The sequence below is a fragment of the Bombina bombina genome, chromosome 4, assembly GCF_027579735.1.
Source record: "Bombina bombina isolate aBomBom1 chromosome 4, aBomBom1.pri, whole genome shotgun sequence".
Lineage (NCBI taxonomy): Eukaryota > Metazoa > Chordata > Amphibia > Anura > Bombinatoridae > Bombina > Bombina bombina.
The window spans coordinates 173,197,281-173,220,078 of NC_069502.1; the positions used below are offsets into that span (position 1 = coordinate 173,197,281).

General features: G+C 38.0%; 1 protein-coding gene across 2 annotated transcripts in view; it reads right to left on the reverse strand.

Annotated features, from left to right (window-relative positions):
• The window catches only part of ASAP2 (ArfGAP with SH3 domain, ankyrin repeat and PH domain 2), a 774,383-nt gene that overhangs the window by 75,833 nt on the left and 675,752 nt on the right, over positions 1 to 22,798 (reverse strand). For both annotated transcript variants that reach the window (XM_053709709.1, XM_053709708.1), the window contains exon 21: positions 6,340 to 6,453. In XM_053709709.1, the coding sequence (XP_053565684.1) occupies positions 6,340 to 6,453 (114 nt within the window). The remainder of the gene's footprint in view (positions 1 to 6,339; positions 6,454 to 22,798) is intronic.

Genomic DNA, 22,798 nt, shown 5'->3' on the forward strand with positions numbered 1-22,798 from the left:
TAGGTTAATTGTAGGTAATTGTAGGTAGTTTATTTAATTATTTTATTGATAGGGTAGTGTTAGGTTTAATTATATCTTAGGTTAGGATTTATTTTACAGGTAATTTTGTAATTATTTTAACTAGGTAACTATTAAATAGTTCTTAACTATTTAATAGCTATTGTACCTAGTTAAAATAAATACCAAGTTGCCTGTAAAATAAATATTAATCCTAAAATAGCTAAAATATAATTATAATTTATATTGTAGCTATATTAGGGTTTATTTTACAGGTAAGTATTTAGCTTTAAATAGGATTAATTTATTTAATAAGAGTTAATTTATTTCGTTAGATGTAAATTATATTTAAGTTAGGGGGGTGTTAGTGTTAGGGTTAGACTTAGCTTTAGGGGTTAATACATTTATTAGAATAGCGGTGAGCTCCGATCGGAAGATTAGGGGTTAATAATTGAAGGTAGGTGTCGGCGATGTTAGGGAGGGCAGATTAGGGGTTAATACTATTTATGATAGGGTTAGTGAGACGGATTAGGGGTTAATAACTTTATTATAGTAGCGCTCAGGTCCGCTCGGCAGATTAGGGGTTAATAAGTGTAGGCAGGTGTCGGCGACGTTGTGGGGGGCAGATTAGGGGTTAATAAATATAATATAGGGGTCGGCGATGTTAGGGCAGCAGATTAGGGGTACATAGGGATAACGTAGGTTGCGGCGGTTTACGGAGCGGCAGATTAGGGGTTAAAAGTGTAATGCAGGGGTCAGCGATAGCGGGAGTGGCAGATTAGGGGTTAATAAGTGTAAGGTTAGGGGTGTTTAGACTCGGGGTACATGTTAGAGTGTTAGGTGCAGACGTAGGAAGTGTTTTCCCATAGGAAACAATGGGGCTGCGTTAGGAGCTGAACGCTGCTTTTTTGCAGGTGTTAGGTTTTTTTTCAGCTCAAACAGCCCCATTGTTTCCTATGGGAGAATCGTGCACGAGCACGTTTTTGATGCCGGCCGCGTCCGTAAGCAACTCTGGTATCGAGAGTTGCATTTGCGGTAAAAATGCCCTACGCTCCTTTTTTGGAGCCTAACGCAGCATTTGTTTTATCTCTCGATACCAGAGTTAAATTTATGGTGCGGCCAGAAAAAAACCTGCGGAGCGTTAACAGCCCTTTTACCGCCGAACTCTAAATCTAGGCCTTAGTGTTGGTTTGATGTATCTGAGAGTGATTATTGGTATTATTTGGATGTTTATATTGCCAATATTCTCCTCTATTGTACTCATAGTTCTGGTTATGGTCGTGATGTCTTTGGGGTCTCCCTTGTTCCCAGAATGTGTTAGGAGCTTCTCTGTAATTGTCATTATATCTCCTATTTCGTCTCTGGTAGTGTCTATACTGTGGGTATTCCTGACCTCTGTTGTTATATTGTCGTGAGGGTGAGTAAAATTCTTGATGATTGTTTCTAACATAATATTCACCCTTGTATGGTGTATTTGAATAATATCTTGGATTATATGGTTGTTGGTTGTCTCTACTTGGATGTCTATAATATCCATTTTGTTCCCATCCTCTTCTCTGTCTATAAGGACGAAATGTTGTCCTTGGAGTTCTATTTTCGAATCTTGTATTTGGTCCCTGATTCCATCTATTGAAACCGGGTGTGTGATCTTGATTTCGTGGTGTGTTATTCTGTGTATGTTCCTCCCTGTTCGTAGAATTGTAATACTCTCTGTTTTCATCCCCTATTGGTAATCTTGGTTTATGTCTCCTCCCTCTATGGGTAACTTTTACCCATTCTCCCTCATTCGTTATGGCCTCATTCCTATTCTCTTTCGTTATGTTGTTCGTTTCATTTGTTGTTTGTTGATTAGCCTGATCTTTGATGTTTTTGATCAATTCTAATTCTCTGTTCAATTTCTTAGATTTTTTATTGGTAATATCCTCTCTGATCTTAGTTATCTTTTTTGTTAGATTTTCTTTTCTATCTAAGAAATCTTTGGATTCTGATATGAATCCGTCAGGGCCAATGAGGTTATCCTCAGTGTTTTTTATGTCAATGTCGACTCTAGCTAGGATAGATTCCCTGTAGTCTATAATCGATTGCATAAGTTTTCTTGAGGATTCTATCAGAATCTCTGCCCATCTAGTTAAGAATGTTGAATCCTCTGACTGAAAGGCACAGTCTTTTTTGATGACTAGCCCCTTTGGAATGATATTAAATTCCAAACATTTTTTTAAAAAGGATATCTCCGCTTTAAATTTGACCTCTTGTATTAATAACTTCTCTAAGTTTTTAAAAATGGATGCATAATCCAAATTTTCTATGGTGTTGGTGTCTGAGTTAGTAATGGTATAGTTGATGTCTAAAGTTATGTCTTGTCTGATGGATCTGGTAACTTCCATGTTAGATATGGATAGTAATTACAAATAGTAATTAGTGTAAATCTTTCGCCCACACTGAGACCTTCTATTTGTGGTTCAAGAAAAAAAGGTGGTAGATAAGAATCTAATTTATCCGGAAATGTACAGGTTCTATTGGGAATGTGTGTTAGACCCAATTTGTGTTAGACCCAATTTTGTTAGACCCAGATGGGCTGCTGATCGATTGCTAGGATTAGAAGATCAATTGTTTTAGATGTTATCTCACAGCGCTCATGCTAATCCCAAAGAAGCTTTGAGATAATGGGGTACCTAGCTGCCCCTGAAAGACATGTGTGGTAGTTGGATATCAAAAAGCGCCTAACTAAAGGCTATGGGAAGTGGGTCTAGGTGACGGATATTTCTATCTGTCTATGGATGATGATTTCACTTATAAAAGTGACCGATGTAGAATTGTCTAATTTGCTATACTACATCTATAAGTGACCAGTGCAAAGTGGCTATGTTAGACAAATTTGGCTGGTTTATTTGACAATTACAATATTAAATATAAACAATCTAGTTAAACAATCTAGTTAAACATTCTAGTTAAACATGGATCCATGTAGTAAAAGCATTTAAAAATGACAATCAATAATCATATTAAAATCATACTAAAATCACAATAAGTTGACAAATGTTCTGATTAAAATTACAGGAATTGAGTATGTAATATCACCAACCGGTTAGGGTCGTGAAATTGATTGTACAGTTCCTAGTTTTATCCTCTTCTTGAAGTGAAAAAATGTGAAAAAATAATGTCCTGTGATAAAAAATAACTATCTAGATAGTTAAAAATCCAAAATATTCAAAAATTAAAAACTGTTTAAAAATATTGTGTAAAAAATAAATATCAAAAAGTGTCTGAGTGTTCTAATTTCCAAAAAACGTTTGTGAATGTGGAGTGTCCAAAAATAATAATAATAAAAATTGTGATCCAATATCCAATAAATTATATCCAATAAAATTGTATCCAATAAATTGTGTTCACTGTGTAATAAAGTAAATAGTGGCTGATGGAAATCCTCCCTCTGGGAAGCTCCTTAGTAGGTGATTGCTGTTAGTGTTTTATTCATGGGGTATTCGGTCTGTGATATAGACTCATTCCTTATATAAAACCTGCAAACAACAAAAATGACATAGTGCAATAATGCTACAAATGTGATAAAAATATTGAAATGTTGCTCACCAGTTGCTGTCAACGCGTTTCGGCCTCTTAGTCAGGCCTTTCTCAAGACTATGTTCTGGGTGAGTTATGGTGGCTACTTAAAGGCATACTAAGCCAATCACAAGACCGTAATTTTCGCGCCAAAAAACGCTGTATTAGCGTAAACCGGAAGTCTTAGTTGTATCTTTCTTATTCTATGTGTCCCTGCTGTTGGTTATATTTCAATCTGCTCCCATATTCTATCATGCAGTTTGTTCTATTTTCGATCTTTGAATTTGTATTTATTTTTATTCCGCTATTCCGGTCGATAGACCGGATGTTGTTGTTAGGCGGAGGAAACGGAAGTGACGTCATAATGTATTGCGTCACTTCCGGTGGTTTGTTGACAGTATCGGTTTCTATGCCGATGTTTCCGGTATCTGTTTTGGCGGTATATTAACATGTGTTGTGAAGCTTAGGCTAGCTGTTAATTCGAATATGAATGAAATTTATGTTACAATTAATCTATTATCTTATATCTGTTTGGGGTCAACATTAAAACATCATTTAGTAAAACATCATTATGTAAAACTTGTAAACACATAAAGTATATAAAATATGTGACAAACTTGTTATACTCTGAACATGCAATAATTTAAAACGATAAAAAATCTAAATATTAACAATAGAAAAAATTGTAATGGTTTGTGTTCGTATTTACAAACATTACAAATGGGTTATGGATGGTATTGGGGCTTGTAGATATGATTAAATAAAATAATTAAATACAGATACCGGAAACATCGGCATAGAAACCGATACTGTCAACAAACCACCGGAAGTGACGCAATACATTATGACGTCACTTCCGTTTCCTCCGCCTAACAACAACATCCGGTCTATCGACCGGAATAGCGGAATAAAAATAAATACAAATTCAAAGATCGAAAATAGAACAAACTGCATGATAGAATATGGGAGCAGATTGAAATATAACCAACAGCAGGGACACATAGAATAAGAAAGATACAACTAAGACTTCCGGTTTACGCTAATACAGCGTTTTTTGGCGCGAAAATTACGGTCTTGTGATTGGCTTAGTATGCCTTTAAGTAGCCACCATAACTCACCCAGAACATAGTCTTGAGAAAGGCCTGACTAAGAGGCCGAAACGCGTTGACAGCAACTGGTGAGCAACATTTCAATATTTTTTATCACATTTGTAGCATTATTGCACTATGTCATTTTTGTTGTTTGCAGGTTTTATATAAGGATTGAGTCTATATCACAGACCGAATACCCCATGAATAAAACACTAACAGCAATCACCTACTAAGGAGCTTCCCAGAGGGAGGATTTCCATCAGCCACTATTTACTTTATTACACAGTGAACACAATTTATTGGATACAATTTTATTGGATATAATTTATTGGATATTGGATCACAATTTTTATTATTATTATTTTTGGACACTCCACATTCACAAACGTTTTTTGGAAATTAGAACACTCAGACACTTTTTGATATTTATTTTTTACACAATATTTTTAAACAGTTTTTAATTTTTGAATATTTTGGATTTTTAACTATCTAGATAGTTATTTTTTATCACAGGACATTATTTTTTCACATTTTTTCACTTCAAGAAGAGGATAAAACTAGGAACTGTACAATCAATTTCACGACCCTAACCGGTTGGTGATATTACATACTCAATTCCTGTAATTTTAATCAGAACATTTGTCAACTTATTGTGATTTTAGTATGATTTTAATATGATTATTGATTGTCATTTTTAAATGCTTTTACTACATGGATCCATGTTTAACTAGAATGTTTAACTAGATTGTTTAACTAGATTGTTTATATTTAATATTGTAATTGTCAAATAAACCAGCCAAATTTGTCTAACATAGCCACTTTGCACTGGTCACTTATAGATGTAGTATAGCAAATTAGACAATTCTACATCGGTCACTTTTATAAGTGAAATCATCATCCATAGACAGATAGAAATATCCGTCACCTAGACCCACTTCCCATAGCCTTTAGTTAGGCGCTTTTTGATATCCAACTACCACACATGTCTTTCAGGGGCAGCTAGGTACCCCATTATCTCAAAGCTTCTTTGGGATTAGCATGAGCGCTGTGAGATAACATCTAAAGCCACCACTGCTCTACTGAAGAGACTGATATGAACTACGGCTACACCCCAGAACAAAGCAGCACAATCTTGCAACACTTAAAAAATAATAAAATCTTGATTGAAGAATCTTTTACTAACACCTAACTTTACCACTTCCTTGCTCTAACATAGGCAAAGAGAATGACTTGGGTGAGAGGGAAGGGAGGTGATACTTAACAGTTTTGCTGTGGTGCTCTTTGATGCCTCCTGCTGGGCAGGAGTGATATTCCCAACAGTAATTAATGATGATCCGTGGACTCATAGTGTCATTAGAAAGAAATGTATTTTTAATTTTTATTACTCTCCTTTAGTTTTATTTTCCATATGCTTGTAACTTTTGGATATAACTAAGCAATGTGGTTAAACAGTGGTACCTCTATTTGTTTTCGCAATCACCACAAAGCTGGACAAATCCAGTAAGGGGTGTAATATCCTTTTAACAGTCATGTGATCATTATTAAATACAGAGACACACACAGATTGACATGATGTATTATAATAAAGACAGCATCTTATACCTTACTTTTGCTTTCTACATTATGCACGCAGGAATATCACAGCTATTAGATAATAGAAGCTTACAGTCTAGAACCTTACGGCTATTCCCACCTGTAATTTTTCATCCACATCATCATCACTTTCGTCCAGATCCATATGATGTAACCTCCATTCATATTCAACATGAACATGAGAATTAAACCTTCCAGACAAGGCTTGCATAAGCTGCGAGAGATAAAAGGTAATGTGAGATTTACGTACAGAGAAATCAAATGTTTTTAAAGTTAAAGGGATATAAAACCCAACATTTTTCTTTCATGATTACGATAGAACATACCATTTTAAACAACTTTGCAATTTACTTCTATTATCAATTTTGCATTTATTCTCTTGGTAACCTTTTTTTGAAGAAGCAGCAATGCACTTCTGGGAGCTAGCTGAACATATCGGTAAGCCAATGACAAGAGGCATATATGTGCAGCCACCAATCAGCAGATAAGTTCTCAGCTCCTGAGCCTAGCTAGATATTCTTTTCACCAAAGGATACCAAGAGAGCAAAGCAAATTGGATAATAGAACTAAATTGAAAAGTTGTTTAAAACTGTATGCTCTATCTGAATCATGAAAGAAAAAATAAATACAATCCGATATTTTAACTGTTTGCGTTACTAATGTGATGGATTCTTGATTCCCTTTTTTTAATAGTTACTTTTTATAATTCATGTTTTTCTCTCCAAGACCAAGTGGTTTAAAGGGACAGTCTAGTCAAAATTAAACTTTTATGATTCAGATAGGGCATGCAATTTTAAACAAAATTTTAAACAACTTTCCAATTCACTTTTATCATCAGATTTGCTTTGTTCTTATTTGAAAGCTAAACCTATGTAGGGTCATATGCTAATTTCTAAGTCCTTGAAGGCCGCTTCTTAACGCATTTGACAGTTTTTCACAGCTAGAGGGCGTTAGTTCACTTGTGCCACATAGATACCATTGTGCTCACACCCGTGGAGTTACTTATGAGAGGGCACTGATTGGCTAAAATGCAAGTGTGTCAAAAGAACTGAAATAAAGGGGTAGTGTGCAGAGACTTAGAAACAAGTTAATCACAGAGGTAAAAAGTATATTAATATATCTGTGTTGGTTATGCAAAACTGGGGAATGGGTAATAAAGGGATTATCTATCTTTTTTAAACAATTAAAATTCTGGAGAAGACTGTCCCTTTAATGAGCAGCTGTATTATGTGTAATACAATTAACAAAATATTTCCAAATGTATTCCATTAACAAAATAACATAATTTATGTAAGAACTTACCTGATAAATTAATTTCTTTCATAGGGTCAAGAGTCCGTGAGCTAGTGACGTATGGGATATACATTCCTACCAGGAGGGGGCAAAGTTTCCCAAACCTCAAAATGCCTATAAATACACCCCTCACCTCACTCATACCTTAGTTTAACGTATAGCCAAGAAGTGAGGTGTATAAAAAGGAGTAAAAAGCATACATAAAGAGGAACTGGAAAAAATAATTAGCTAGATTACGAGTTTTCAGCGCTATAGGGGAATTAACGACCGCCACAAAAGCGGTGTTATTTCACCTACCTATAGCGCTGCTATTACAGGTTTTAAAAAAGCAGGCTTGTACGGGCGATATGGTGGCATTGAGCTCCATACCGCACCCAAATACAAGCGCTGCTTTGACGTGCTCGTGCACGATTTCCCCATAGACATCAATGGGGAGAGCCGGCAAAAAAAAGCCTAACACCTGCGATCGCGGAAACAAAAGCTCCTTAACGCAGCCCCATTGATGTCTATGGGGAAAGAAAAAGTTATGTTTAAACCTAACACCCTAACATAAAAACCACGTCTAAACACCCCTAATCTGCCGCCCCCGACATTGCCGCAACCTACATAATGTTATTAACCCCTAATCTGTCACCCTTAACCTCGCCTCCACCTAAATACAACTATTAACCCCTAATCTGCTGCCCCTAACATCGCCGCCACCAAAATACACTTATTAACCCCTAATCTGCTGCCCCTAACATCACTGGCTGCCACCTACATTACAGTTATTAACCCCTAATCTGCCCCCCCAATGTCACCGCCACTATACTAAAGTTATTAACCCATAAACCTCTGGCCTCCAAGATCACTAACACTAAATAAACATATTAACCCCTAAACCTAACCCTAACTTAACCCTAACCCTAAGCATAACTCTAACGTAACCCTAAAGCTAACCCTAAGCCAAACACCCCCTAACTTAAATATAATTAAAATAAATCTAAATAAACCTTACAATTATTACCTAAATAATTCCTATTTAAAAATAAATACAAACTTACCTGTAAAAACCCCCCCTAAGCTAGCTACAATATAACATTTATACGTTATACATTATATTGTAGCTATCTTATGTTTTATTTTTATTTCACAGGTAAGCTTGTATTTATTTTAACTAGGTAGACTAGTTAGTAAATAGTTATTAACTCTTTACTAACTACATAGTTAAAATAAATACAAAGTTACCTGTAAAATAAAACCTAACCTGCCTTACACTAAAAACTAACATTACAATAAAATAAAATAAATTGAATTATTAAAATACAATTTTCTAATTACAAAAAATAAAAAAACGAAATTATCAAAAATAAAAACGAATAACTGCTAATCTAATAGCCCTATCAAAATAAAAAAGCCCCCCAAAATAAAAAAAAAAACCCTAGCCTACACTAAACTGCCAATGGCCCCTTAAAAGGGCCTTTTGTGGGGCTTTGGCCCAAAGAAATCAGCTCTTTTACCTGTAAAAAACAATAAAATACAAATACCCCCCAACAGTTAAACCCACACCCAACCAACCAACCCCTCCAAATAAATAAAGCTAAGTAACCATTGCCCTGAAAAGGGCATTTGGATGGGCATTGCCCTTAAAAGGGCATTTAGCTCTTTCACATTGCCCAAACCCTAAGCTAAAAAAAAAAAAAACCCTTAAAAAACCTAACACGATCCACTTACAGTTATCGAAGTCCGGAAATCCATCCTCATCCAGCCGGCGAAGTCCTCATCCAAGCGGAAAGAAGTCTTCATCCAGATAGCATCTTCTATCTTCATCCATCCGGTGCGGAGCAGGTCCATCTTCAAGACATCCAGCGCGGAGCATCCTCTTCTTACGGCCGTTGCTGGAAAATGAAGATTCCTTTTAAGTGACATCATCCAACATGGTGTCCCTTAAATTCCTATTGGCTGAAAGATTTCTATCAGCCAATAGGAATTAAAGGGGAAAACATCCTATTGGCTGATTGCCAATAAGATGAAAGCTCAATCCTATTGGCTGATTGCAACAGCCAATAGGAGTTTTTTCCCCTTTAATTCCTATTGGCTGAAAGATTTCTAACTTTAATTTTCCAGTGACGACCGTAAGAAGAGGATGGATCCGCTCCGTGCCGAATGGATGAAGATAGAAGATGCCGTCTGGATGAAGACGACTTCTTGCTTGGATGAGGACTTTGCCAGGTGGATGAAGATCGAAGAGGCCTCCTGGATGAAGACTTCTTTCCACTTAGATGAGGACTTCGCCGGCTGGATAAGGATGGATGTCCGGACTTCAATAACTGTAAGTGGATCGTCGGGGGTTAGTGTTAGGTTTTTTTTATGGGTTTTTTGGGCGTTTTTTTTTTTTTTAGCTTAGGGTTTGGGCAATGTAAAAAAGCTAAATGCCCTTTTAAGGGCAATGCCCATCCAAATGTCCGTTTCAGGGCAATGGTTAGCTTAGCTTTATTTAGAAAGGTTTTTATTTGGGGCAAAGTAAAAGAGCCGATTTATTTGGGGCAATGCCCCACAAAAAGGCCCTTTTAAGGGCCATTGGCAGTTTAGTGTAGGCTAGGGGGTTTTTATTTTGGGGGGGGGGGCTTTTTTATTTTGATAGGGCTATTAGGATTAGGAGTAATTCGTATTTATTTTTGATAATTTCATTTTTTATTTTTTGCAATTTAGTGTTTATTTTTTTGTAATTTAGTAAATTGTATTTTTTAATTTAATTTATTTAATTTTATTGTAATGTTAGTTTTTAGCGTAAGGCAGGTAAGGTTTTATTTTACAGGTAACTTTGTATTTATTTTAACTAGGTAGTTAGTAAAGAGTTAATAACTATTTACTAACTAGTCTACCTAGTAAAAATAAATACAAACTTACCTGTGAAATAAAAATAAAACATATAGATAGATTTTTACAGGTAAGTTTGTATTTATTTTTAAATAGGAATTATTTAGGTAATAATTGTAAGGTTTATTTAGATTTATTTTAATTATATTTAAGTTAAGGGGTGTTTGGCTTAGGGTTACGTTAGGGTTATGCTTAGGGTTAGGGGTTAATATATTTATTTAGTGTTAGTGATGTCAGAGGCCAGAGGTTTATGGGTTAATAACTTTAGTATAATGGCGGTGACATTGGGGGCGGCAGATTATGGGTTAATAACTGTAATGTAGGTGGCGGTGATGTTAGGGGCAGCAGAGGTTTAGGGGTTAATTTATTTTAGTATATTTAGTTGTGGGGGGCTTGCGGTTAATAGGTTTATTATAGTGGCGGTGTGGGCGGACAGCAGATTAGGTGTTAATAATCTTGAAATATTGTTTGCGATGCGGGAGGGTGGCAGTTTAGGGGTTAATAGGTTTATTATAGTGGCGACGATGTCGGGGAGCGGCGGAATAGGGGTTAATAATTTTTTTTAGTGGTGGTGATGTCCGGAGCGGCAGATTAGGGGTTTATAATTTTATTTTAACCCTCGGTTTAGGGGTTAATAGGTAGTTTATGGGTGTTAGTGTACTTTGTAACACTTTAGTTATGAGTTTTATGCTACAGCTTTATAACGTAAAACTCATAACTACTGACTTTAGATGGCGGTAGAGATCTTGTCAGTATAGTGTGTACCGCTCATTTTTTAGCCTCCCAGGCAAACTCATAATACCGGCGCTATGGAAGTCCCATTGAAAAAGGACTTTTTTTTAAAAAGTGCGGTACTGACATCGCGTGACGGCCAAAAAGGTGTGTGGCACACCTATACCAACAAGACTTATAATAGCGGTGTTAGGGAAAAAGCAGCGTTATGAAGCATAACAATGCTTTTTCACTCATAACGCAAAACTCGTAATCTAGCTGAATGTGCTTTATACAAAAAAATCATAACCACAAAAAATAGGGAGGGTCTCATGGACTCTTGCCACTATGAAAGGAATGAATGTATCAGGTAAGTTCTTACATAAATTATGTTTTCTTTCATGTAAGTGGCAAGAGTCCATGAGCTAGTGACGTATGGGATATAATTCCAAAGATGTGGAAGTCCACGAGTCACTAGAGAGGGAGGGATACAAATAAAAACAGCTATTTCCGCTGAGAAATTAAATCCCAAAAAATAATTAAGTTTTCTTAAAAATTTCAAAAAAACTCAAATCAAATGCATTAGAATCAAACTGAGACAACTGCCTGAAGAACCTTTCTACCAAAGGCTGCTTCCGAAAAAGCAAACACATAAAAATGGTAAAATTTAGTAAAAGTATGCAAAGAAGACCAAGTTACTGCTTTGCAAATTTGATCAACTGAAGCTTCATTCTTGAGAGCCCAAGAAGTGGCAACTGATCTAGTAGAATGAGCTGTAATTCTATGAGGCGGAGACTGCCCTGACTCCAAATAAGCTTTGTAAATCAAATGTCTCAACCAAGAAGCCAGAGAAATAACAGAGGCTTTCTGACCTTTCCCGGAGCCAGAAAAAATAACAAATAGACTAGAAGTCTTTCTGAAATCTTAAGTAGACTCAACATAATATTTCAAAGCTCTTACCATATCCAAAGAATGTAAAGACCTTTCAAGAGTATTCTTAAGATTAGGACACAAGGAAGGAACAATTTCCTTATTGATGTTGTTAGAATTCACAACTTTAGGCAGAAATTTAAATGAAGTCCGCAAAAAAGCTTTATCTTGATGGAAAATCAGATAAGGAGACTCACAAAAGAGCAGACAATTCAGAAACTCTTCAAGCAGAAGAGATAGCCAAAAGAAATAACACTTTCCAAGAAAGTAATTTAATGTCCAGAGAATGCATAGGCTCAAAAGGAGGAGCCTGTAAACCAAAATTGAGACTCCAAGGAGGAGAAATAGATTTAAAAACAGGTTTAATATGAATCAAAGCCTGAACAAAACAGTGAATATCAGGAAGTTTAGCAATCTTTCTATGAAATAAGACAGAAAGAGCAGAAATTTGTCATTTCAAAGTATTTGCAGACAAAACCTTTATCCAAACCATCCTGGAGAAACTGTAAAATCCTAGGAATTCTAAAAGAATGCCAAGAATAATCATGAGTTAAAACCCATGAAATATAGGTTTACCAAACCCAAAAATAAATTCTCCTTGAAACAGACTTACAAGCCTGAATCATAGTGCTAATAACGGAGTCAGAGAAACCTCTATGACTAAGCGTTCAATTTCCATGCCTTCAAATTTAGAGATTTGAGATCCTGATGGAAAAAACAGCCCCTGAAACAGAAGGTCTGGCCTTAAAGGAAGTGGCCAAGGCTGGCAACTGGACATCCTGACAAGGTCCACATACCAAACCCTGAGAGGCCAAGCTGGTGCTATCAAAAACACATAAGATCGTTCCATTATGATCTTGGAGATCAACCTTGGAAGAAGAACCAGAGGCGGAAAAATGTAAGCAGGTTGGTAAAAACTAAGGAATTGCTAGAGCATCCACCATCTCTGTCTGAGGATCCTTGGACCTGGAAAGGTATCTGGAAAGCTTTTTGTTTAGACGAGAGACCACCAGATCTATTTCTGGAAGACCCCACAATTGTAAAAGATGAAAACACATCTGGATGGAGAGACCACTCCCCCGGATATAAAGTCTGACGGCTGAGATAATCCCCTTCCCAATTGTCTACACCTGAGATATGAATCGCAGAAATTAGGCAAGAGTTGGATTCCGTCCAAGAAAGTATCCTTACTCCATAACTGAAGGACTGTGAGTCCCTCCTTGATGATTGACATGTGCCACTGTTGTGATATTATCTGTTTGAAAACAAATGTAAAAGTTCTGTCTTCAATAGAGGCCACGCCTGAAGAGCCCTGAAAATAGCATGGAGTTCTAAAATATTGATTGGTAGCAAACCCCTAGTGCTGTCAGAGACTCTCAGACAGCTCCCCCACCTGTAAAACTTGCATCTGTTGAGAATACAGTTTAGGTAGAACGAACAAATGAGGCCCCCTAAACAATAAGGTGATAGTCCTACCACCAAATCAGAGAGAAAAGAGTGTTGGGATTTAAGTATATCAGCTGTGATATCTGAAAATAATCCCTGCACCTTTGGTGCAACATGCAAAGCTATAGAGGCCTTAAACGAAAACGAGCAGAGAGGATTGCACCTGATGCTGCAGTCATGAGAGCTAAAACTTTTATGCACTTAACCACTGAAGGAAATAATAGAGACTGAAGGTTTAAACAAACTGAACTTAACTTCATTTGTCTCTAGTCTATCAGAGAAAGAATCATAGACACTAAATCTTATCTGGAAGCCTAAAAAGGTGACCCTTGTCTAAGGATTCAAGAAACTCTATTGTAAATTAATCCTCCAACCATGTCTTGAAGAAACCACACTAGTTGTTTCAAGTGAGATTCTGCTAAATGAAAAGATTAGAGCCAGTACCAAGATATCGGCTAAATAAGGAAACACCTCAATACCCTGCTCTCTGATTACAGATAAAAGGGCACCAAGAATCTTTGAAAAGAATCTCTGAGCTGTTGCTAGCCCAAAAGGACGAGCGACACATTGGTAATGCTTATCTAGAAAAGAGAATCTCAGAAAACAATAGTGGTCTGAATGAATTGGAATGTGAAAATAAGCGTCCTGTAAGTCTATTGTGGACATGAAGTGACCTTGCTGAATAGAAAGGCAGAATAGTCCCTATAGTCACCATCTTCAAAGTTGGGACTCTTACAAAACGATTTAAAAATTTCAGATCCAGGATTGGTCTGAACAAATCTTCTTTCTTTGGGACAATGAATAGATTTGAATAGAAACCCAAACTCTGTTCCTGCAGAGGAACTGGAACCATCACCCCTGAAAACTTTAGATCTGAAACACATTTCTAAAAAACCTTCACAGGGTTTGTTGTAACATTGGAAAGAATCTTCCCATGCAAGGTTTTATTCTGAAACCTATTCGATACCCCTGGGAAAACAATATTCTGAATCCAACGATTTTGAACAGAGACTGTCCAAATGTGTTGAAATAAATTCAATCTGCCCCCCACCAGTTGAACTGGTTTAAGGGCCGCACCTTCATGCAGTCTTAGGGGTTAAAATTAGTTTAATTTATAAGGCTTGGATTTATTCAAATTCAGAGTAAATCTCAAATTAGAGCCAGAGGCCTTAGTTGAATGAAAAAACAATTGGGAGCTTAAAAATTACCCTTAGATTTCTTATCTTAGGGCAGAAAAAACTCCCTTTCCCCCAGTAATAGAGAAGATAATAGACACCATATCAGAGATTAAAGCCATAAAACTTTTCTAGTAAAAATGGCTAAAAACAAAGATTAAATATCAATTAAAATGACATAAAATATAGCTTTACAAATGAAATGATTAGCATGTTGAAGTAAAAGAACAATGCTTAGAAAATTTAAGATCTAATAACTAAACTGTCCAACCAAAAAGTTGAAACGACAGCAACATCAGCCATAGAAATGGCAGGTTTGAAAATATAGCCAACATGTAAATATGCTTCTCTAAGATAGGAAACAAACTTCCTATCTAAAGAATCCTTAAAAGAAGAAATATCTTTCATAGGATAGAAGTACGTTCGGCAAGAGTAGAAATAGCCCCACCTTAGGGACTTTTACCCCCCAAAACTCTAAATTAGCCATAGATAAAGGATATAGCTTTTTAAACCTAGAATAAAGGTAAAAATAAGCACTAAGTTTAGATTCCTTACTAAACAAATGATAGATAGCATCTGGAATAAGAAAAACTTCAAGAGTAACCTCAGAAGCTTAAAAAAAAAACCCAGAATTCAAACATATGCTATTCTTGTTATCAAGAGGACTAGATTCCTCAATACCCTAAAGTAAACAATACTTCCTTAATAAAGAATAAATACATTTAATAGAAAGGTTGATTTATCAATATCAGTCTCTGAAGTAGGATCCTCTGAGTCAGAGAAAACCTCAACAGCAGAAATACTTCAGTATGCTGTCAATCAATACAAACTTCATTAGATTTATGAAAAGTTAGGAGAGATCTTTTACGTTAATTTAAAGGCGGAATAGCAGTTATAGCCTTCTATATGTCTGTAGCAATATAATCCTTTATATCTACAGGAATATCATGAACATTAGACTGTGAAGGTTTAACAGTAGATGTATTTGTACTATAGAAACATTATCAGTATAAAATAATATAACATAACAAGTGCCACATACTTAAGCTGAAGAAATAAAATCAGCTAATTTAACAATATACACACTTAGCTTTTGGTAGAAATTGTGTACAGGCAGCTTAGTTCCTACAGCAACATCAGAGGCAGGATCAGTTTGAGACATCTTGCAAAATGTAACAAAAAAGAAAAAATAACATTTACAGAAAATATCTCAAAATAGCAGTTTCAGAAATGGGAAAAAATGCTTACGCTAAAATACTTAAATGAAAATAAAATCAAAAGCAAACATCATAGCCCTCTGTAAACAAATGAGAGCAGAGAGCAAAAGAGGGAGAGACTTAATGTAACAAATTTTTGGTGCAAACAATGACGCAAACAAAGATGACGCAAATACAGAGAAAAAAACTTTTGGCGCCAAAGTTAACAAGAAATGACACGACTCGTGTCACAACAAAAGCAACCTCCGCGGCAAAAATATTTGCGTCAATAATTACACGATAAATAGAAGCATTTTGCATCATAGCGAGCCTAATTTGCCCGAGAAAATTTGAAAAAACAAGTCAGCAGTTACAACTAGCTGGAACCCCAGGTAAGAAAAAAATTAAATAATTTCTCCCAAAAACATAATTTCCATGCTGAAACTGTTAGACTGCAAAGGGAAATAAACATATACCTGACTCATGGCAAATATATGCAATTTATATTAAAACTTTAAAATATAAAGTGCCAAACATAGCTGAGAGTGTTGTAAAAAATAATATATACTTACCTGAAGACACCCATCCACCTATAGCAGACAGCCAACTAGTACTGAAACATATCAGCAGAAGTAATGGTAGAGGAGTATAATGTCGATCTGTAAAGGGAGGTGGAAGATGAATCCCCATGACCGAATTTACAGAGAGCCTTAGAATAGATTTCCCATAGGTGAAAACATGGCATCATCAAGCAATACTCCCTTCACATCACTCTGACAAACATTGTACTTTGAGAGGAATTGGGCTTCAAAATGCTTAGAAGTGTCTTTCACAGAAGAAATCAAGCACGACTTGCTTCACCATCCTCCAACGAAGGCAAAGTTTGTAAAACTAAGGTATGAGTGAGGTGGGAGGTGTATTTATAGGCATTTTGAGGTTTGGGAGACTTCGCCCCCTCCTGGTAGGAATGTATATCCCATACGTCACTAGCTCATGGACTCTTGCCACTTACATGAAAGAAATACTTCTTTCTCTATATGTATAACATTTTTACAAACACTGCTGCCATATAGTGCTCAATACAGGTTTTCAACAACATAATAATAAAAAAAAGATACATTTTGATAACAGTATTATTTTTTATTGTACAGTCGATTTTATTCATGAAGTATAATCTTGACTTCCATCGTCCTGTGAAGTTAATTTACTATAAATCTAGGTTCCCCAATGTAATTTGCACATAAACGGCATCATGATTTGTAGAAAGATTTTGTTATTTTCTATTAACCAAATACGTTTTCTGGAAATACCAAGATTATCCTCCTAATATTTCACACACACACCCATGCACGCGCACGCACACACAAGCGCACATACGCGCACTCACACAAGCGCACACACACACAAACACACTCATGCACACACAAGCGCACTCACACAAGCATGCCTACGCACACTCACACACACGCAAAAGCACACATATGCGCACTCACACACGCACACATACGCACGCGCACTCACATGTAAATGCACATACAACCACATATACGCACGCACACACAAGCACACATACACTCACGCACACACATGCGCGCACTCACACACGCACACATACGCACTCACACTCACATGTAAATGCACATACAACCACATATACGCACGCACACACAAGCACACATATGCGCACTCACACACATTGCAATAAGAAACTGAAAAAACTTAAATTATGCTTATCTGATAATTTTCTTTTCTTCAGACAGGGAGAGTCCACAGCTGCATTCATTACTTTTTTGAATTCAGAACCTGGTTACCAGGAGGAGGCAAAGACACCCCAGCCAAAAGGCTTAAATACCTCCCCCACTTCCCTCATCCCCCAGTCATTCTGCCGAGGGAACAAGGAACAGTAGGAGAAATATCAGCGTGAAAAAGGTGCCAGAAGAACAAAAACAAAAATTACGGCCGCCCCATATAAAAAAAGATGTGGACTCTCCCCGTCTGAAGAAAAGAAAATGATCAGGTAAGCATAATTTAAGTTTTTCTTCATAAACGGGGAAAATCCACAGCTGCATTCATTACTGTTGGGAAAACAATACCCAAGCTATAGAGGACACTGAATGCAAAACGGGCGGGTACAAAAGGTAGCCCATTCTGAGGGCACCATAGCCTGAAACGCTCAAACTCCCAACAAAAAAACTGCTTCACCCGAAGCAGAAGGGACAAAAAGGAAAAGGCTCAAGTAACTGCCCAACAGTTAGAACCAGCAAGGCCCTTGCTAGAGACTGCTCAGAATCGCTAGACTCGACCGAGCCCAAAAGCCCCTGAGGAGACAAAGTCCCGCAGGCTCTCAACCCGCAAATAAACTCACCCCCGACCAGAAGGAAGGGAAACATCCACATTCTTCCTGAAGGGAAGAAGGACTCAGATAAGGGAGTCCGAAAGGGCCCCCAGAAAAACAAAAGGACTAGGGCAATAAAGGAAAAACCCAAGGGTAACTCTAAGAGAGCAAACAAGGATGAAACAGGGCAACAAAAGACCCCACCGACCTAGCAGAGCAAGGGAGGGAAATCCCAGACCCCCTATCTGCATGGATTCCAAGGGACCAAAGTAAAACCCTGAAAACTGAAGGGAGAAAGGTAGTACCCTCTCCCCTATGCAGAGTGCTAACTCGCACTAAGGATAGAGCAACCAAAAGACAAACCGTCCCCAGGAGCCGCAAAAAACAGCATCAGAATATCTGAATATGCCCTGAGGAATCACTGGGATACCCCATCCGGAGCAGACCTTGCACCGCAGGCAATGCAATCACAGTCATATCCAAGACACTTTGGGCACTGAACTCTCACGTAGTATCCCAGACACAGAGTGCTTTAACCTTTTAATGCCGTTATGCCGTTGTATTCCGTCACAACGGCACTGGGCTTTAAAGCCGTTATGACGGAATAAAATGTCATCGTAAACAGCTGTCCTGAAGCCTACTAGGCTTGCAGGATTTGATCGCGGTCTGGAGGGCATTCCTAGCATCTTAGGGACGCCCACCAGACCCGATCCCATAATTGAAATCTCGTGATCTTTTGCACAATCGCGTGATTTCAATTTGTCTACATCGGAACGCTGTTCCTATGTAGACTAATTAGCCCGGTCATGAAAGGGTTAAAGACACTCACAGTGGGATTCAAACTTCCTGAAACCGATGACCAGAAGGCCAGTCCCAAGGAAAGGGGACAAAAGGCCCCATCAGCCTCAACCCGAAGGAAGAGGTACTGTCAAAAAGGAGTCCAAGAGGACAATCCCAAAGGATGCCTCAAAGGAGGAGACAAATAAACGCCACGGATTTCCATGGACTCCTCTGAACCTCCAACCCACTATGGGAACCCAGGAGCCTACAGAGTACGCCTTAGCAGGATCCGAACCTCGGAAAACCCGCCAGCTAAGCATGGATAGGACAATTAGGACTGAGCACAATCCCCTCTGATGCTCCCAGAAGAATAAACAAGGACCAGCCTGATGTCTAGGAACAAAAAGGCCCCCTATAACATGTAACGGAAAACAAGAAAACGAAACTCAAAACAAGAGTGAGCCACTCCGCACCCCAACCGGACCAGCCAGGTACAACAGGCACCACGTATCTGATATAGACCCCAAGGGACAGAAAACTAGTACCCAACCAGGACTGGCCTGATACATAGGGCACGCAAGAACTGTCCAAGGCCACAGAAAGTTGCAACCCTAGAAGGGATAGACAAATTAAACAGACAAACGGTAGACATAATATCCTAACTTTTCATATAACTTCTGCAGAAGCGCCAATGGGACCACAAAATCGCCAGTATCAAATTCCAGAGAAGAAACGTTTCCAAAGGAAAAAGTTGTAACAGACATGAGCTTTCAAAATTAAATAAAATACATCCTAACCGGATCAAAATAAAAGAGGGCAACACCCGCAGGTTAACGCCCAAGAAGAACAGGTCCAGCCGGTCAGAGATCCAATTCTTCCAAAGCTCAGAACTGGAAGAAGATACTCAAAAAAAAAAAAGGAGAAGACAAGGAGATTGACCCCCATTCGTCTAACCCTGCTTGCCGTCTGGACCGGAAGACCGAGGATCCACCAACCCATTAGGACTGGGATCCTCCAGCACGGCCAAAACATGCCTCAGCAGGACACAAAGGCGCGCCAGTCTATAACGAAAGGCAAGACTTGCCTCCGTCAGGGCAACCGATGACCCTGGCCCCGAGGGTTGGACCCCTGAAGCCTCAGAGGAAACCGCTTCGCCAGAGGGCTGATCTGATCCCATGCCTGACGAGCCTGATTAACAGAACACGGATAATATCTTCCTGGAAGATGTATATGCGCCAACGCCATCGATATGGCCATGTGGAACCATGCAGTAACTTCTGGAGGAAACAAGCCGCCTTCCGGAGAAGGATAAATGGCATTTGAGACACCTGCTTGCGTAGCAAAAGAAGGTTCTGGGGCGTTCGCCTCGCGGGATATGGAATCCTCACGGGTGGATGGCTCAGCGGACTCCCCAATTCCGGAAAAATAGAGCACTCTAAAGTGGCATTCGGAACATAAATGATTGGCATGGATCACCCGGGCCATTTCATATGCTTTGCAAGAAATAGAATGTGAATCAGAGACATCCGTCTCCAAAAAATCAGAATCCTCCAGAACTTGGAGATTGTAAATATGGACAAAAAATAAACAGCAACTTACAACCCCAATGGCTGGGACACTCACCACCTCCTATGACCCAGACTCTAGCGGAACAGACTCTCGCCGTCGCCACACGGTCAGGAATACGGAAATGGAGAACAGAAGCGTCACCGCGCCCGGTCATAGGGTGTACCGTGCAGTCCAAGAAAAAGCGTGCCAGTCCGCAAAGACCGCGCAGCCTGCAAAAAAAAGGCTGAAATGTTCCTTAATAGCCACGAGCCCAAGTATCACTACACATTAGCAGACAGAATCACATAACAAACATGATTAAAGTCCCCCCCTGTTCAATAACCCCCCTCAGGAGATATTAACCCTTGATTCCATAAGATAAAAGGAGTCCCACTGAGACCCTGTCTTTTTCATTACATTACCATATTGAAAGTAAAATGAAACGATCTTACCGGAATCAACGCCGTGGAACAGGAACATGGCCCTTCAAGTGCGACAGATAGTAGCGTCGTTTCTGACATGGACTTGAGAGAAGAAAGCAGGCAACAAAACTCGTCAATGCTGATTGCTCATGGAGCTGTTGATATGAGTCAGGATGAGTTCGCAGAAAGACTCTACCAGCAGCTCCGGACTCTAACTTTCATCCATGCTCTCACTGAGAGGCTGACAGTACTACTTAAAACTCCAGTCCCATTCCAAAGAGTACTACCCTCCATAAGAGACTAAACCGAAATCTTCTGACACTTCTCTGCTAACCTCCTGGATGAGACGGAAAGAATGACTGGGGGATGAGGGAGGTGGGGGAAGTATTTAAACCTTTGGCTGGGGTGTCTTTGCCTTCTCCTGGTGGCCAGGTTCTGAATTCCCAAAAGTAATGAATGCAGCTGTGGACTCTCCCCGTTTATGAAGAAAATGTAGCAAGAGTAACTTGAAAGAATTATAAGGAATTAAGAGTCATTTTGACCACACTGAAATGTTTGTGTACAAAGGAAGTCAGGAGATCAATTTCCCAATTTGAACTGGATAAGGTCAAGTTTACAAAACTCATCATCTTCTTTTATTTCTATCCACTTTAAGCAAAATTCCCTTAGGCATATCTATGCTGTTTTAGCCAGTGACTGAAACATAAGCTAGGAAGGAAGTACAAACACTTACTGTCAGACAGATCCTGGCATACTTTCTAAAGTGATACTGCTTTTACAATGTATTCTATTTCTAGATTTCTTTTTTCTTCAATTCTCTACAGCTTTAATAGGTTTAGGTAACATGTAGAATGTACACTTAACCTACTAAATTAGGAAATCTAAAATCATTTAAATACTAAAGGTGTGAACTATAACCAGATTTATGTTAATTGGTAAGCATAAAACTGGTTATAGTTCACGTCTTTAGTACTTAAATATATCAAGGTCTTTACACTTGAAATAGAATTATATAAGTAATGCTGGGTAAATGCCTATAGACCTCTGGAGTATTTAGAAATGCCTCCCACAAGTGTAGGAAAGAGAAATAGTAATGACTCTTATAGGCAAAGAACAAACAGATTTATCAGTTAGTAGGAATCTGGCTTTCCTTCACAGTATTGTAGGACCATATCAGTACCACACCAGGACCTTCTGAAGGTAAATCAGGAAAGAAAAATATCTCTGCCTGGGCAAGAAGAAGCCCGCATCTTCCCACTAAATGATTCTGCTAAAGAAACTAATTAAAAAAAAAAACTATCTGAAAAACTAATTTTCCTGGACAAAGCAACAGCCAGGAGAATGGACCACTTCTTGCAACCTTTAGTTGGTCTTTTTACTATGTAGGACACATAATTATACAATACATGCCATAGGAGAAATTAGGCAGCTTAGTTTATGTGATAGGAGGTACATATGAGTATGAATAGGTTTTCAATACTCTTAGTTTTAATTATATCAGTGAATTCTTTTATATTATACAACATTGTGTTTAGGTAGCATGTACCATTATATTATAAACTTTAACTTTGGTTTTTTTCCCCTTTCTTTCTTCTATCACATGAGCTGCACACCTTGCTGATTTTAAAATCATCCCCTTGAACATAGGAGCAAATGTGTAAAACAATATTGCTATACCACATCACACTAATAAGTTATACATAACTAATTGAAATTATTAATACAGATATAACTTATATAACAATATCTGTCATGATCAATGCATACCTATATGTAATTACTATGTTTATGACACCCGTGAGAACAGCACACATGCACCCACAAGGTAGTAGACTATGCTATAGAGGATGCGGTGAACTGGGAA